Here is a 13,256-nt window from a genome sequence, read left to right as displayed (position 1 = left end):
GAAGAATTAGATTTCACTATTAGATCAGCCTGCTCCCCTGACTCCACGTCAAACATTATAAGTCGACTGCACATGTCATGCACTGATGTAGCCGCCTAATGAAAGAGATCATGTTGATCTCAAATACAATGAGAGGAAACATGATCCGTCTCAGGAGGAGTTATTCTGTACGGGAGCCAGCAGGTGTCAGGCTCACACCAGTGGAAGAAATTAAAGATATAAAGCAGAAAGTAGCTTTCACGTTTTATTCATATTGACATGGGTACATACATGAATGGTCGAGACAGTGAAACCAGGATTTATTTCTTTTAGAAGGACTCTTTGTATTTTTTTTTTTTTTTTTTTTAAATAACAAACCAAATCCAACAAATGAGAGGAAAAGAAAAGCAGCTGTGTGGCAGTTAACATGTATTTTTATACAGAGTCTTTCTCTTAAAAAACACCATCAGATGATAGGAAAAAGTTTTGGTTTTGTCTGTTTGGACTCACAGAGGCGTGTGATGATAGAAAAAACCCTGAAACAGAGGAACCTATGTGATAAAACACTGTAAACTGTACATGGTACCTAGAAATGGCTCAAGACTTTTAATCATCACTTCAAAGTTCGTATGAGACGCAGCTCGGTGACAGAAAGTGTTTTTTATTGTTTGATATCAAACCTGAACGGCTGCTGAAGTAAGTGCTCACAATAATGTGCTCCATTCAAACAAAAGCAATCTCTCTATTTGAAGAATTTGGTATCGGACGGCATGGTCAAATTCAGAAATGTTGCCCATTTAAAGTGCTTAACAACATACAAATCATCTGAACAACAAAGGAAAGCAAAGACGGATAAATAACACAGAGATGTAAAAACTCAACATGTTCAAACAAGCAACAAAAGCTAAATAATGAGATACATCTTCAACTTAATATCACAAATATACAAACCATTGCACATTGTCACGTGATATATATTTATGTATATGTATATTGTTTTTTTTTCTCTTTTCAGGATAGCTAGAGAGCAGACGGACAGAGAGGCTCCTTGGTGTCAGCGTCGCAGCCTCAGATCAACGATCCCTTGATCCGTGTTTTTAAAGTAAATCCTGATCTCTGTTTACTCAAGAGTTCAGTTTTTCTGAGGAGACGTCGCTGCCAGAATCTTCTCCGAGGCTCGACGTCTTCGCTCAGGTGCTGAGATGAGTGGTGTGTCTGTACAGCAGGGGGGTAAATCCTGGGGTCACAGGTGAGAGGTGAACACACGAGAGCTCTCGAGGTGGATCTGTGTGTGTGAGTGTGTTTTCCTTTCTTTTCTTTTTTTTTTGGCTGTGCTGGGGTCAGGTGCAGGGGTTGTGCCGGGCACTACGGAGGCAGCAGCGGGGGTTTGAAGGTGCAGGCTCCCGTGCACTGACGGGGGGTGAGCATCTTGCAGGAGAAATGGTGAAGGGCGTCGTGAGCTTCTGGGGAGGAACGGGTCCACCAGTGAGAACATGCAGACACACACAGAACACTTTCACAACCTGTCGTCCAATTGATCAGCTGTGAGTCGTGAGCTGTTTATTTTCTCCTGAGATGTTGTCAAAAGGATTGATTCACATTTTTCACAAGTGTCTTAAAGCAAATCTCACACGTCCACACAGACCATTGGCTGGATTCACCTGTTACGAGGCACGGGGGCACAAATGTGTTGTGTTGTGGCTCCTGTTCAGCCCAATATGGAGATCTCATTATATCCATATCGTCAGACACGAGGCAGCAGTTGATAAATTCATTACTAATTAGAAATGTATGGTTTATAAATACTTTTAAAGCATAAAAGCTAAATTTGAATATTTGCTTTAGTCTCCCAATTTTTCTATGATAATAAATTCAACATGTTTGGTTGAAAAAAGGGAGAAATTGATTATTAAATTAATTTATAGTTGGTTATTATTTTTTCATATTAACTATTTCCCAGAAAAAAATCACAATTCCAAAATTTTGGATACAGTCTTATGTTTCCTTCATGATGGGATAACATTACACGGCCCCAAGAACTTAATGTCTCGACACAATTACAGAATTAAGGCAGTTTCATGAAATACCCTAATAAACCCAGGCCCAGGAGATGGAGGATGGAGAACCAGTCCTAGTTGCAGTCACACTTCAGCAGCACAAATTTCTGACAAATATGCAGTTAATCAAATGATGCAGACTCAAATTAAATGGAGTAAACCTGGCGGCCCCCCGGGGACCTGGGACCCCTGGGTGGCTGTATGCGTTGCCAAGTTGGCAGTCGAGTCCCGATTGTTCTTCTGATGATCTCAGTGGAAGTGATGAGGGATAAAAAAAAAAATCCTTCAAGAGCCCGAGTCACAGATTTGAAAGTTTTTAAGTTTAGTTTTCTCAAACCAGGATTCCATCTAAATGTGGTTTAAATAAACTTTGTTCCCATCCACAACTTCTGGGCCAATTTTAGGAGCTGGTTAATCGAGACAAATGTTGGTTCATTCAACCGCTGCAGAAGATGACGTAGTTAAAAAGAGCAGCAGGCAAAGGTCTAAACAACAACATGTGTAAAATACACTATTTATGTTTGTCTGAAGGATTGTGAGTCTGCTTCACTTCAGTCGTGTGAATCCTGTACATCATGTTTTATTCTTTTTTTTAGGATATTTCAAGTGTATTTTCAGTGTTTCCACTAAAGTTTCTTTTGCGCAAATTGAAAATACAGTGAAGTGTTTCCATGCTGAGCAACAGAGTAACGACAAAGGGAAAATCTGTCCAGAAAAGTTTGTGACTCCATTAAAAGAGCAGATTTGAGTGGATTCAGATTAGAGCCTCAAATGATCTTGAGCTCAATTGATATGTTTTCTGCAGAGAATGAGAACTGTTGACTTTAAATATACATTTGGTCGTCTGAACATTGTTTTAAGTCTAAGTTGAATAAATGTGAACCAATCCTTTAATGGTGTCTCACTGTAAATATCCATCACAAGAGATTTTCAATAAAAAAAAAAAGTAGCACTTGCATATTATTTATATTTGTAGGTTAAAAAAAGTGTCATGTGTTCATGTTTCTTTTGGGTCCAGATAAATTTACCTTTTAGCTTCTGCTGTATTGCATAACGAGCCTTTCTCTCTTGGTCCAACTCGCTGCACAAAGTGTCTATTAAAAAAAAACAAAAAAAAACGAATAAAAACGGACAAAAAAGAAACCAAAGGAGAAAAGAAAGAAAACGTGAGCTGCTGTGTAGCATGGGAAGTGAAGGAGTGTAATGTATGCCGTTTGCCCTTATGGTATTTAGAGTGACCCCTCTGTGTACTTGAACCCTGTATTTAAACTACTGTAACATTAAACCAATCCTTTAACGGCTGGCATTAGTTGCTGTCTCGTGCATGTAACTGATACAGTGCCACATAATGGGCTGTCTTTTCTATTTTCCAGAGCATGATTTAGGAGAAAATAACCTTTGCATACAAAACAAAGTGGTGTCAGTTTCACCTTTTAATATCTCCCAATAAAAAAAAATCCACAATTCAACTGCAGGAGGAAAAAAAATATGGAGTTTACAGTAAAAAGGCTGCACACAAATGGCCAATATTTCAATATGCAAGTGTCACTTTTCCTTTTGCAAGTTGGTTCCGATTGATTGATGATTTTAAATTTATTTTCCCATAAACCTTAAAGAGAATTGATCTACATCCACTTCACAGTCAGGATCTATGAAGGAGCAAAGTTTAGAAAGACACCAACCTCGAACAATCTGCAGCTGCTGGACCATTTCCTCTCTGTAGGACAGCTCACGCTTCATCTGATCCTGAAAATTATCTGAAGAACCGAAGGCCACATCAGATGCAAAGTCTGTGACATTGATAAATTTAAAGACACTTATGGATTCACAAGGACAAAAATACCCCTCTCTGTGACTTTGACTCAGACTCACTTTGCTCCTACCTTTTAAATGCTGGAATTCTCTCTCCAACTTTTTCCTCAGCTCCACTTGCTCCACGAGCTGCTTCTGCAATTCCTCTGCAAAGGAAAATAAAAACCAAACCATGTCAGTTTAAAAAACAATAAGAGTATATTTCACCAAAAGCCACTGAAACAGCCATCTGTCACAGAGCTGATGAATAACCATCAGGGGTGAGAATGAAACACCAAATATATGAAAACCACCTTCTCTGTCCTCGTCAGTGTGATTTGACCGATGATATATTTTGAATTTGTGCGCACACGGATCCATGTCAGGCAAAGCAAAGCGACTTCAGGTGCGTTTACATCGTGGATAACAACCATTTCACTGCTTTGCTCTCGCTCGCTGCCACAGTAATTGCCATGCATTGCCTGGAGCCTGAGACGATAATAATGGAGTCCCAGGGTTTTTCCAAGCGTTGTAAAATAATTAGCTGCCGAGCCTCGGGGTTATGGCTCTGTTCCTTAAAATATTAATAGCCTCTAAACGATTTCCTCTTACAATAATAAGTCAAAACCCCCACATCTCGTGATTAAGTGGTTAACAACTATGGAAACACTTTAGGCCTTGAAAATGTAAATTCACTGTTTAGATTTTGGCACGTCAGCTCTGGGCTTTTAGCAGATGAAAATGAACATGTATGAAGATTTTTATTTTATCCTCAACAATGAATCCCTGAACACATTTGTACAGAGTTAAATGTTGTGTTTATAAATGTAAAATCTCTATTTAATTAGTGAATAATTAAATGTAATGTCTTACATTTAAAAAATAAATATCCTGCTTATTTAAATGTGGTGCACAGGCCTGTTGGCGTCCAAATGAAAACGAAAACAAGAATATTTACTCATGATAATTAATCACCTGCCTCCTTTTTCTAACTCTCCTTTATTTGCTTTTGATGCTGAAAACAGCCTCTTACCTTTCGCCATGTTCTCCAGATCTCTTTCATGCACGCTGATGTCGATGCGTAAAGCCCCATCGGCTGCGCAAGAACAACAAAACACGCAATTAAACCTGCAATTAAGTCATCACCGTGAACACCGTGACATGGAAGAGGTCTGTGGACACACATGAGGAAAGCTAAAAGAGATAAAAATTGGTATTTCTGATATTTTTAATTAGTAATAGTCTAAAATGTAATCATTGAAGACCTTGTCTGTCCCTGTGCTCCTGATAGGCTGCTGCAGTGCGTTGGTTCTGTATCTCAGACACGTGATGAGCTCCTAAACCCAAAACAAGCGCAAATATCTGTCAGACAAAACGCCTCAATTTGCGTAAATAACCAATAAGATAATTTGGGTAAATAATTACCGTTGGATCTGCGCGGGCTGCTCGATTGTTTCGCCCCAAAGGACGAAGGCTCCTTTTCCTTTTCATGAGCGTACACCTGCAAAACCAAGCGCACACACGTGGGCCTTTAATAACGCGCAGCAATTACACGTCATTTACTGCGGTTCTTCACTTAATTGGAGACCTCGGTTGTTCAGGAACAAAAACACGGAGCCTGCATGTGAGTGATTCCTACATGAAAACACTGAAAAAGCCTCAAGTGGTAAAATATCTCATGTATCTGAAGAGAGAAGCATTTTAATACGAATGCATCAAAAATAAATCAGGATAAATTAGGGTTTTATAGTTTAATGATCCTGATTCAAAGCTGCAGAAACATTAGTATAAATTAAGATGGAGCCTGGTTGATGGATGAGGCCTCGTTGCTTTGCGCACCTCGGCAGGACAGTGACTCTTTCTCCAAACGCCAGGTCTCCTTATTAACCTTGACACACGTCCATCAAACACCTTTATCTTTTTTTAAATTCCACTTCACTTGATCTTGATTACATTTTGATCGACCCCCCCTCTCTTCTATAAACTCTCCATCATATTCTCCACCACTGCGACAATTCTACTTCCCCCACGGGGATCATTAAAGTTTCATTTAATCTAATCTTACTTCATGAAGAGGAGAGCTATTACGCATCAGCCTGTCCTCGTCTGATGACCCAGTGTGTGCGCACTCCTCCGGTGATGCTGCTGATGCTGATGCTGCTGATGCTGCTGATGCTCCGGGGCTGGAGGCGCCAGGCTGCTCCTGGCTCTCCTCAGCACCAGAGGAGACGCGCTCCGGCACAGGGGAGTCACGGTGGCCCCCTCCCGGTGAGATCCGAATGGGCTCATTATCGTCCTGTCCCCGGTTGGACTCCACATCCACGTCCAGGTCGTCGTCTTCGTCCACCACGCTGTCCCGGTCCGGTGATATCGATCTGTAGCTGGAGCTCTCGCTGATAAAATCCGGGGACAGGTAGCCAGGGCGCACGCCGTAGCTGTCCCGGTTGCTGTATAGTTTGGCGATGGTCTCCGCGTCTTTCACCACGGGTCTGAAGGCCGACATGTAGCTGATCTTCCTCGGGGGTGTCTCGTCCCCGGATTTGTCCTCGTCGTTCCTGGTGGATGAGGACTGGGAGCTGGGGCAGCGCTCCCCGCCGTCCTGCTGGTGGTGAGGGTGGTGGGTGCTGGTGTCTTTGGGTGTGTTCGCGCCCCGGTCACTTTGGTCAGATAAGTCGAGCTCAGCCTGCCGGATGCCGGGCAGCTCAGGGAGAGGTTTGGGTGGGGAGCCTGGGTATGGTGGCAAGGGGAGGCCGCCGGGTGTGGGCCAGAACATGGGGAAAGCAGGGTAGAGAGTGTCCTTTGCGCCAGGCCAGAACATCCCGGGCACATTGGTTTTGTTCGCGTCAGGCACACCATCACTCTTTTTCTGACACAGTCCGTAGCTGGGGAAGCCATAGGGGTGGTGGGGGAACAGAGGTGGGGGGATTTTCTGGAGCATGCCGAAGCTCTTGCTGGGCACTGGGATGATCGGGTAGCTCCGTGTGCCGCTCGCCAGACTCAGGTTAGTGTTCCCCTGGTCCTCGTCGCACCGTAAAGTTTTGTGGGGGATCTCAGGGGAGCTGGTTTGGGCCAAGCTGGACGAGGCCTGTGATTTCATCGACGACGACATGGACGACCCGCTCATGGGCAGAGTCCTCTTTCTGCTCCCCCCGTTGAACATGGCCTTTACATCCTCCCACGCGTGGTTAATGTCATCGGACTGTTTTTTATCCGTCAGTTTCAAGTGGCGTCTCCACGAGTTGAAGTTGGCCGCGTCCGGCTGCAGGTACTTGGACTCCGGGGTGCGGTGCGAGTGGAAGATGAATTTATTCGGGGAGAAATACATGTTGCAGAGGCTGCACTTGATGCACTTTGCTCTGGAGCTGTTGTACCTGGCCGGGATGAAGCTGCCTCTGCAGCCCCAGGCGCAGTCGTGACACACGTCAAATGCGAAGTTCTCCGGCAGCTTGGGGGGGCTGTGCGCCCCCAGGAAGGACTTGCAGAGCCTCTCGGCCTCCCGCTTGGTGATCATGCCGCAACGCCTGGAGGAGATGGGCATGGCCCCGGCGCGCCGCAGGAGCTCCAGCTGGACGGGGGTGCACTGCACGCAGGTGATGCCCAAAGCCACCCGGCGGTTGTGGATCTCGTTGTAGCTGTAGTTTTTCAGCAGCGTGTTGGAAATCTGCGCCAGGCAGAGCCGCTCCTTCCCGTCTATGACCAGACACACGATGGGGACCCCGTACAAGGAGGTCTCGCTCACTTGGTTTGGCTTCAGGCTGCTGGAGAAGCTCGGTGCGTCCTGCTTGGAACTCGGGGAAGAGCTGGCGTCTCGTCCCGCGTCTCGAAGCTGTCCGGGCATCGACTCCATCCCTGGAAGCCTGCGAGTCACAGAGAAAACTGCAGTGAACCGGAGGCCTGTTTTACAGCAGGATGAATAAAATCTTCTTTGCAACATGTTGAAATTAATCAGTTTGGGTTAATTGAAACTGCAACATGCAAAAAAAAACAATCAAATCTTTAGAGTAATAGAAAAATAATAAATCATAGTCATGATATTAGGGAAGAATGCTGTTTCTAAAAATCAGGCAAAAGGAGAAAATAACTAGTTATTAGTTATTATTAATTACAAGCCTTATTATAAAATATTATACAATTATAATATTACAGTTATAATAATATGTAATTACAATTATAGTATTAAACAAACGTCGTTTAATCTGGATGTTCATATGGAACAATAAAAACAATAATAACATTAATAATAACAATAATAATAACAATGGTATTCTTATACATTTTAAATAAAATTACAATAACTAACGTTGGGCTGTATTTCATGAGGTGACAGTGAGATGTGAAATCAATCAGTCGTGTGGTTAATTATTTCTCGTCTCATTCCTCCCCGCGTCCCTCGGCCTCCTCTCTCAGGTTATCTAGGTTCCTGAGCTGCAGTGGATCCTCTGCTCCTCCTTATCCTCAAAATCAGCTCAGCACTTATGGGGCAACTGCTTAAGAGTCACATAAGATCCTTACGCGCGGATCAGGACAGAAGGAAGATGCATCCTGAGCTGCAGCAATGCGCTTAGCGGAGAGGAAAAGAACAAGCGTAAGCTGCTTTCCTGATAATTACACAGATCCAGGCGTGCGTCTTGGCATTGTTAATAAAAGACCAACCCTATATATAATTAAAGCTTCTGCGCAGATTAGCCTCAGCCAGTTGCTCGGAATTAGGTTGAAGCGGGCCTATCTCACGTTCTCCTGCGCATACTTACTTTTTGCCTCCAGCCACTTTACGCAGGCCGCGGAAATGCGCGTAAAGAGCCTGCGGCCGCTGTATTGGTTCACCTTAAATGACTGACGTGAATAGGAGCTATTTTGGATCCGTTGATAGCCAGCGTTTGACCAGCCCCTAAATATGAGGCCATGTATGCACAGAATAACTCACAACTCCTGGTTATTAATTATGAAAAACAATAATCATACCTTTCTCTGCGTAAAAGACGACACGCTCCAGTGGAGTTAAGGATGGGGAAAAAAATGATAATAAATAATGTGAAAATAAAGAAAATGTCAATTCAGGTCCAGTGAGTCCAGGAGGTGAAGACGAGGCGGTGACAGCAGAGACTCTGAGCTGGAGTCAGTTAATTTCAGTTTGTTTCAGCAGCAGCAGACAGGACCTCCATCCTGCAGGAGCCCGGGGAGGTAAATGGCGAGTAGAAACGGAGCACATGGCATCTCTCTCTCTCTCTCTCTCCCCCTCCCTCCCACCCTCTCGCTCTCTCACACACACACCAGAGACACACACACCTACACATCCAAAGCCACTATACCAGTTTTAATTTACAAGTGGATGTTTTTACGCACAAACGTGACCAGAAAAAATAAGACTTCACATCAAATTAGGGCCCTGCTGACCTTCAATTAAAAACATTTATCATCACAAATGGGTTTTAATTATAATTAAGAGAAAAAGCAGCATCAAACAATCAAACAAAAAAATCTGAATCTGTAAAATTTCAATAATGAAAATCATTCTCACCCCCTCTCTTCCTCCTCCTGGATCCCGTCAAGGATGGACCCTCTAGGGGGCCCCCAGACCCCATATTGGGAACCACTAGGCTATAACTGGCCTATCATGCACAGTGTGTATTGAGGATTATTTCCACTGCAGCAGGAGCGAGCTGACAAACAGAGGCAGCACGAGTGGCACGATGGAGGGGAAGAAGAATGACAAAAGGCCCGGGCTCATTTATCAAGTTACACCACCATCTGTTAGGCTTCCACACCGGCCAGGCAAATCAATCCGAGGCCTCTGTGATGGAAGGAGTGAGAAGAGAAGAAGAAGAAGAGATGGAGGAATTAAAATAAACAAACAAATCAAATATAACATGGTTTGTATTTGGAGGCTTTTATTCATCCGTTCACAAAATAATCTGTGTGCGTTTGTTTTCAATGATTTGAAAATGAAGTGAATCTGGGATGAGCTGACGCCTCAGGCCACACTGTCACACTGTCTCACACACACACACACACACACACACACACACACACACACACACACACACACACACACACACACACACAATCTGTAAATGCAAGAAGGGAAAACATATTCAGCCCATTTGTCACCTTGAAGACCTTAATCCATTATTAATAACCAGAATATAGCTACAACAACAAACACAAGTATTGACACCTTTAAAAAAAACAAACACTAAAATTTGGTGACAGATCCATTCATTCTGTTTTCATCACTATAGTATATCCTACCTGGTTTTATAGTGGAGGCTGCATCCAAGCTGAAAATATAAAAGTTAGTTGTTTTATCATTCTCCTTTAATAAAAACGTCACTTAAAGGAACATTCTGCTCCTTGTCATGGCCGGATCAACGTCCTGCAGGGCTCAGGAGCTTCAAAATGGTCATTGGGCCCAAATCGAGCCTCACATTTCATGACAGCTTCATTATGTTGTCTAGTGATACTGACTCAACCGCTCCTCTAAAGATGGAATGATTTATCAATAAGTGGCCTGATAGAGAAATATAAAACAATTCTGATTAAATTAACTAGCAGTTTACATCTTCTTATATAATTATTTTTTTAAGTTAATTCAGCATCTTAGAATGTTTGACTGACAATAAACAAAAAATAATAATAATTTCAATATGCTCACCTGATATTGAGAGACTGATTAGCATTTTTATTTTCTTTGAACATCTAATAAATTAAAGATTAAATCGCTATAAAGCTAAAGTTAGCATTAGCAGTTATTTATGTACCAGTCTAGAAGATAAGTGGCGAATGAAGCTTTATTATAATTTTAAAGGGACATATGTCTTAAATACTGCACCCTCTAGTGGTAGTAGTAATTATGACGGGGATCGAAGGAATTAAAGGTGACAATGAACCTTAACAAAATACTTATTTTAATCCAAACTGCGATTTTTACCTAAACAAATCTTTACTGCAGCACTGTCACATCACTAATGGTGGGTTATTTATATTTTTAACAGTAAAAGCTCACATTTATCTGCAGCGTCTCCTGCTGCTGTAGAGGCACCACTTCAATCCAGTGGTCGTATCAAAGGCTAGAGACAAAAAACAACAACACAAGCAGTTTAGTGAATTAACTGTGAAAGTTAAAGAAATAAAAATAATATTAAAGAAGTACAAGAGCAACGTAAGAGGAGCCAGCGGACCCCAGAAAATGTTACACCGGCCCTGCAGTGAGTTATTCTATGAATCTGTCAAAGGACAGAAACCATCCAATGGTTTTTATTAAAAATAAAGTGACACCACGGCAGATACACTTCATGCACTCCTGAGTGTGTGTGAGGAGAGAGTGTGTGTGTGTGTGTGAGTGTGTGTGTGTGTGTGTGTGTGTGTGTGTGTGAGGAGAGTGTGTGTATGTGTGTGTGAGTGTGTGTGAGATGACTGTGTGTATAAGCACCATCAGACTGTGTTCGAGCTACACCAGTTTTATCTCCCTGCAATATTGATGCTGAACCTGATCCTGAGCGCATCCTCTCCTCTTTCACCGCGGAGAGGCTTCCCCCTGCAGCCCCCGCCAATAATTACAATTTTATACTGTAATTATTCCTTTCTTTTTAATTATTTACGCCGCCGACTTGAATGCGGCCATTGTCGCTCCTTATTCCGGGGAAACGTGAGCCTGACGCGGCTGGATCAGCAGCGCGGAGTTTTTAATTAGACATTTCAGCGGTAATTTTAGGCGACTCTTGTTATTACCGCTGGATCCGAACGACACGGGCCTCATTCATATGCGCTCGATTGTTTAAACAAACCTCGCACCTGAAATATTCATGCGCCTCAGGTTTTAAACTTTAAGAGTCACCTCAGACCTGATGGATTATTCAACAACGACGGAAGAAAGTAACGTTCAAAACGCGTCCGATTTACGCGTCATTTGCGTAATTTTACGCACGTTTTGTGCCACAGAAGAGTGGAGACACTGGGGACACTGGCGATAAAACAACATTCATAATCACCATCAATAAAAACATGGACAAAAGTCCAATAGGTTATAAACATATCGATGTGTTGTTTAAGGACTGTGCAGCAGCTGTGACTATAACATTCTCTGCTCATTAAGAAGAGATTGAACCAAAACCTTCACTCAGCAGCAAAACGTCTTGAAGCTAAAAAATAATAATAATGTGACATTTATCCGGATAACAATCCACTGATTTGTTTTCATATTGCTATTATTCCCCCCCCACCATCAAAATATGATACAAGTCAGATACAAGATCTCCTGTCCCCCCCCCCTCCCCCTTCCCCCCACACACCCCCTCAGTTAATCTCATTCTCTTTTCTTTTGTGCTTCTCCATCTTTCAACATCCTCCACAGAGGAAACACAAAGACTGGATATACTTGAGCACATTTCACTGCTTTAAGTAAATATTTGATTGAATGACTCCGTCACTTGTAAAAGAATATTTTGCACAGTGAAGAGCTGTTCAATGTCAGTGCATTTTTTTCTATTTTAATTGATTTGATTTTCATGTTTTGGAAAGAGAAAAAAACCTTTTGCACTTTTACTCTAAAGTATTTCTGTATGTTGGGTTCTGCACTTTGTTTGAAAGGTTTTATACAAAAAAACTTTCACTTATTCTATAAATACATTTGCTGTAGCCGGGACAAATGAATGCCTGTTTTATTTGTTGTTTTATTGCACAAAAGTCCAAGTCTCTTATTTAATTAGTGCAACATCAGTTGTTGTATTATTGTCCAATTACAACCTAGAAATATTTTTTTTTAAATGTGTATTTTGTCAGCATATAAAAAACTTCATAATAACACGTGTGTTATGTGTGTGTGAGTAAGAAATAGTGCATGTGAGTTGGTATGGAAGCTGAAGCATGATTATATTTTTCTCTAGTGTGTGTGTGTGTGTGTGTGTGTTTCTTCTGTTTCATGTTAAGAGGCTGATTCCTCAAACACACGCACTTCATCATACAGATGTATAAAGATAAATCAAACCTGCATCAATCAGCACAGACTTAATAACAGCAGCAATTGAGGCCAAATGTTTTATAATTAACACTTGTATCAGCACCATATAAAACCATGACCCCTATAAATCCCATTTTAGAGACCAATCAATCCTCCTCTCGGACTAAAGGGTCTATTGATCCCTCACTGCTCGGCTCACTTTAACGCTTTCTACCCTATTTTGTTTTTCTTTCCGGTGAAAAGAGCATTTCGATCGCCCCTTTTATTTTATTGGGGGGAAAGATTCTGCAGACGACTGGAAAATGAAACAGTGACATATTAATTACAGGACACTGATGAAGGGATGTGGGTGATGGTTGACTTACAGGGGCGGTCGTCATCAGACGCAGCTCGGTGGGAACCATAGACTGTCAGTAGGTGGGAACCTTTGGCAACGAGCATGTCCCCCCCGAAATGAAGACGCATCTCTGGAC

The 13,256-nt window shown here is 42.3% G+C and overlaps 1 protein-coding gene across 15 annotated transcripts; it reads right to left on the bottom strand.

Annotated features, from left to right (window-relative positions):
* Window positions 1–230: 230 nt before the first annotated feature.
* skor1a (SKI family transcriptional corepressor 1a) lies at window positions 231–13,256 on the bottom strand. 15 transcript variants are annotated; one of them, XM_069529377.1, is made up of 11 exons: window positions 13,149–13,256; window positions 10,831–10,894; window positions 9,346–9,618; window positions 5,893–7,684; window positions 5,253–5,328; window positions 5,093–5,164; window positions 4,861–4,923; window positions 3,920–3,994; window positions 3,719–3,826; window positions 3,065–3,130; window positions 231–1,442 (listed from the first exon to the last, which is right to left on the bottom strand). In XM_069529377.1, the coding sequence occupies exons 4-11, from the start codon at window positions 7,672–7,674 to the stop codon at window positions 1,345–1,347; spliced, it is 2,340 nt and encodes a 779-aa protein (XP_069385478.1). In that variant the 5' UTR covers window positions 7,675–7,684; window positions 9,346–9,618; window positions 10,831–10,894; window positions 13,149–13,256; the 3' UTR covers window positions 231–1,344. The 15 variants fall into 15 exon arrangements, with proteins under 15 accessions (XP_069385478.1, XP_069385474.1, XP_069385457.1 ...); XM_069529373.1 differs by lacking the exons at window positions 9,346–9,618; window positions 10,831–10,894; window positions 13,149–13,256 and adding an exon at window positions 8,790–9,027; XM_069529356.1 differs by lacking the exons at window positions 9,346–9,618; window positions 10,831–10,894; window positions 13,149–13,256 and adding an exon at window positions 8,128–8,742.

The sequence above is a fragment of the Paralichthys olivaceus genome, chromosome 1 (assembly GCF_024713975.1).
Source record: "Paralichthys olivaceus isolate ysfri-2021 chromosome 1, ASM2471397v2, whole genome shotgun sequence".
Taxonomy (NCBI): Eukaryota; Metazoa; Chordata; class Actinopteri; order Pleuronectiformes; family Paralichthyidae; genus Paralichthys; species Paralichthys olivaceus.
This window is presented reverse-complemented; position numbering and strand designations above follow the sequence as displayed.

Excerpts from the sequence above, each read along its gene's own strand:
- skor1a (XM_069529356.1), bottom strand. Across the intron at positions 3,827-3,919 it reads AGAATTCCAGCATTTAAAAG|ACTTTGCATCTGATGTGGCC; the intron begins GTAGGAGCAAAG and ends TCAATGTCACAG. Across the intron at positions 1,443-3,064 it reads AATACAGCAGAAGCTAAAAG|AAGCTCACGACGCCCTTCAC; the intron begins GTAAATTTATCT and ends GTTCCTCCCCAG.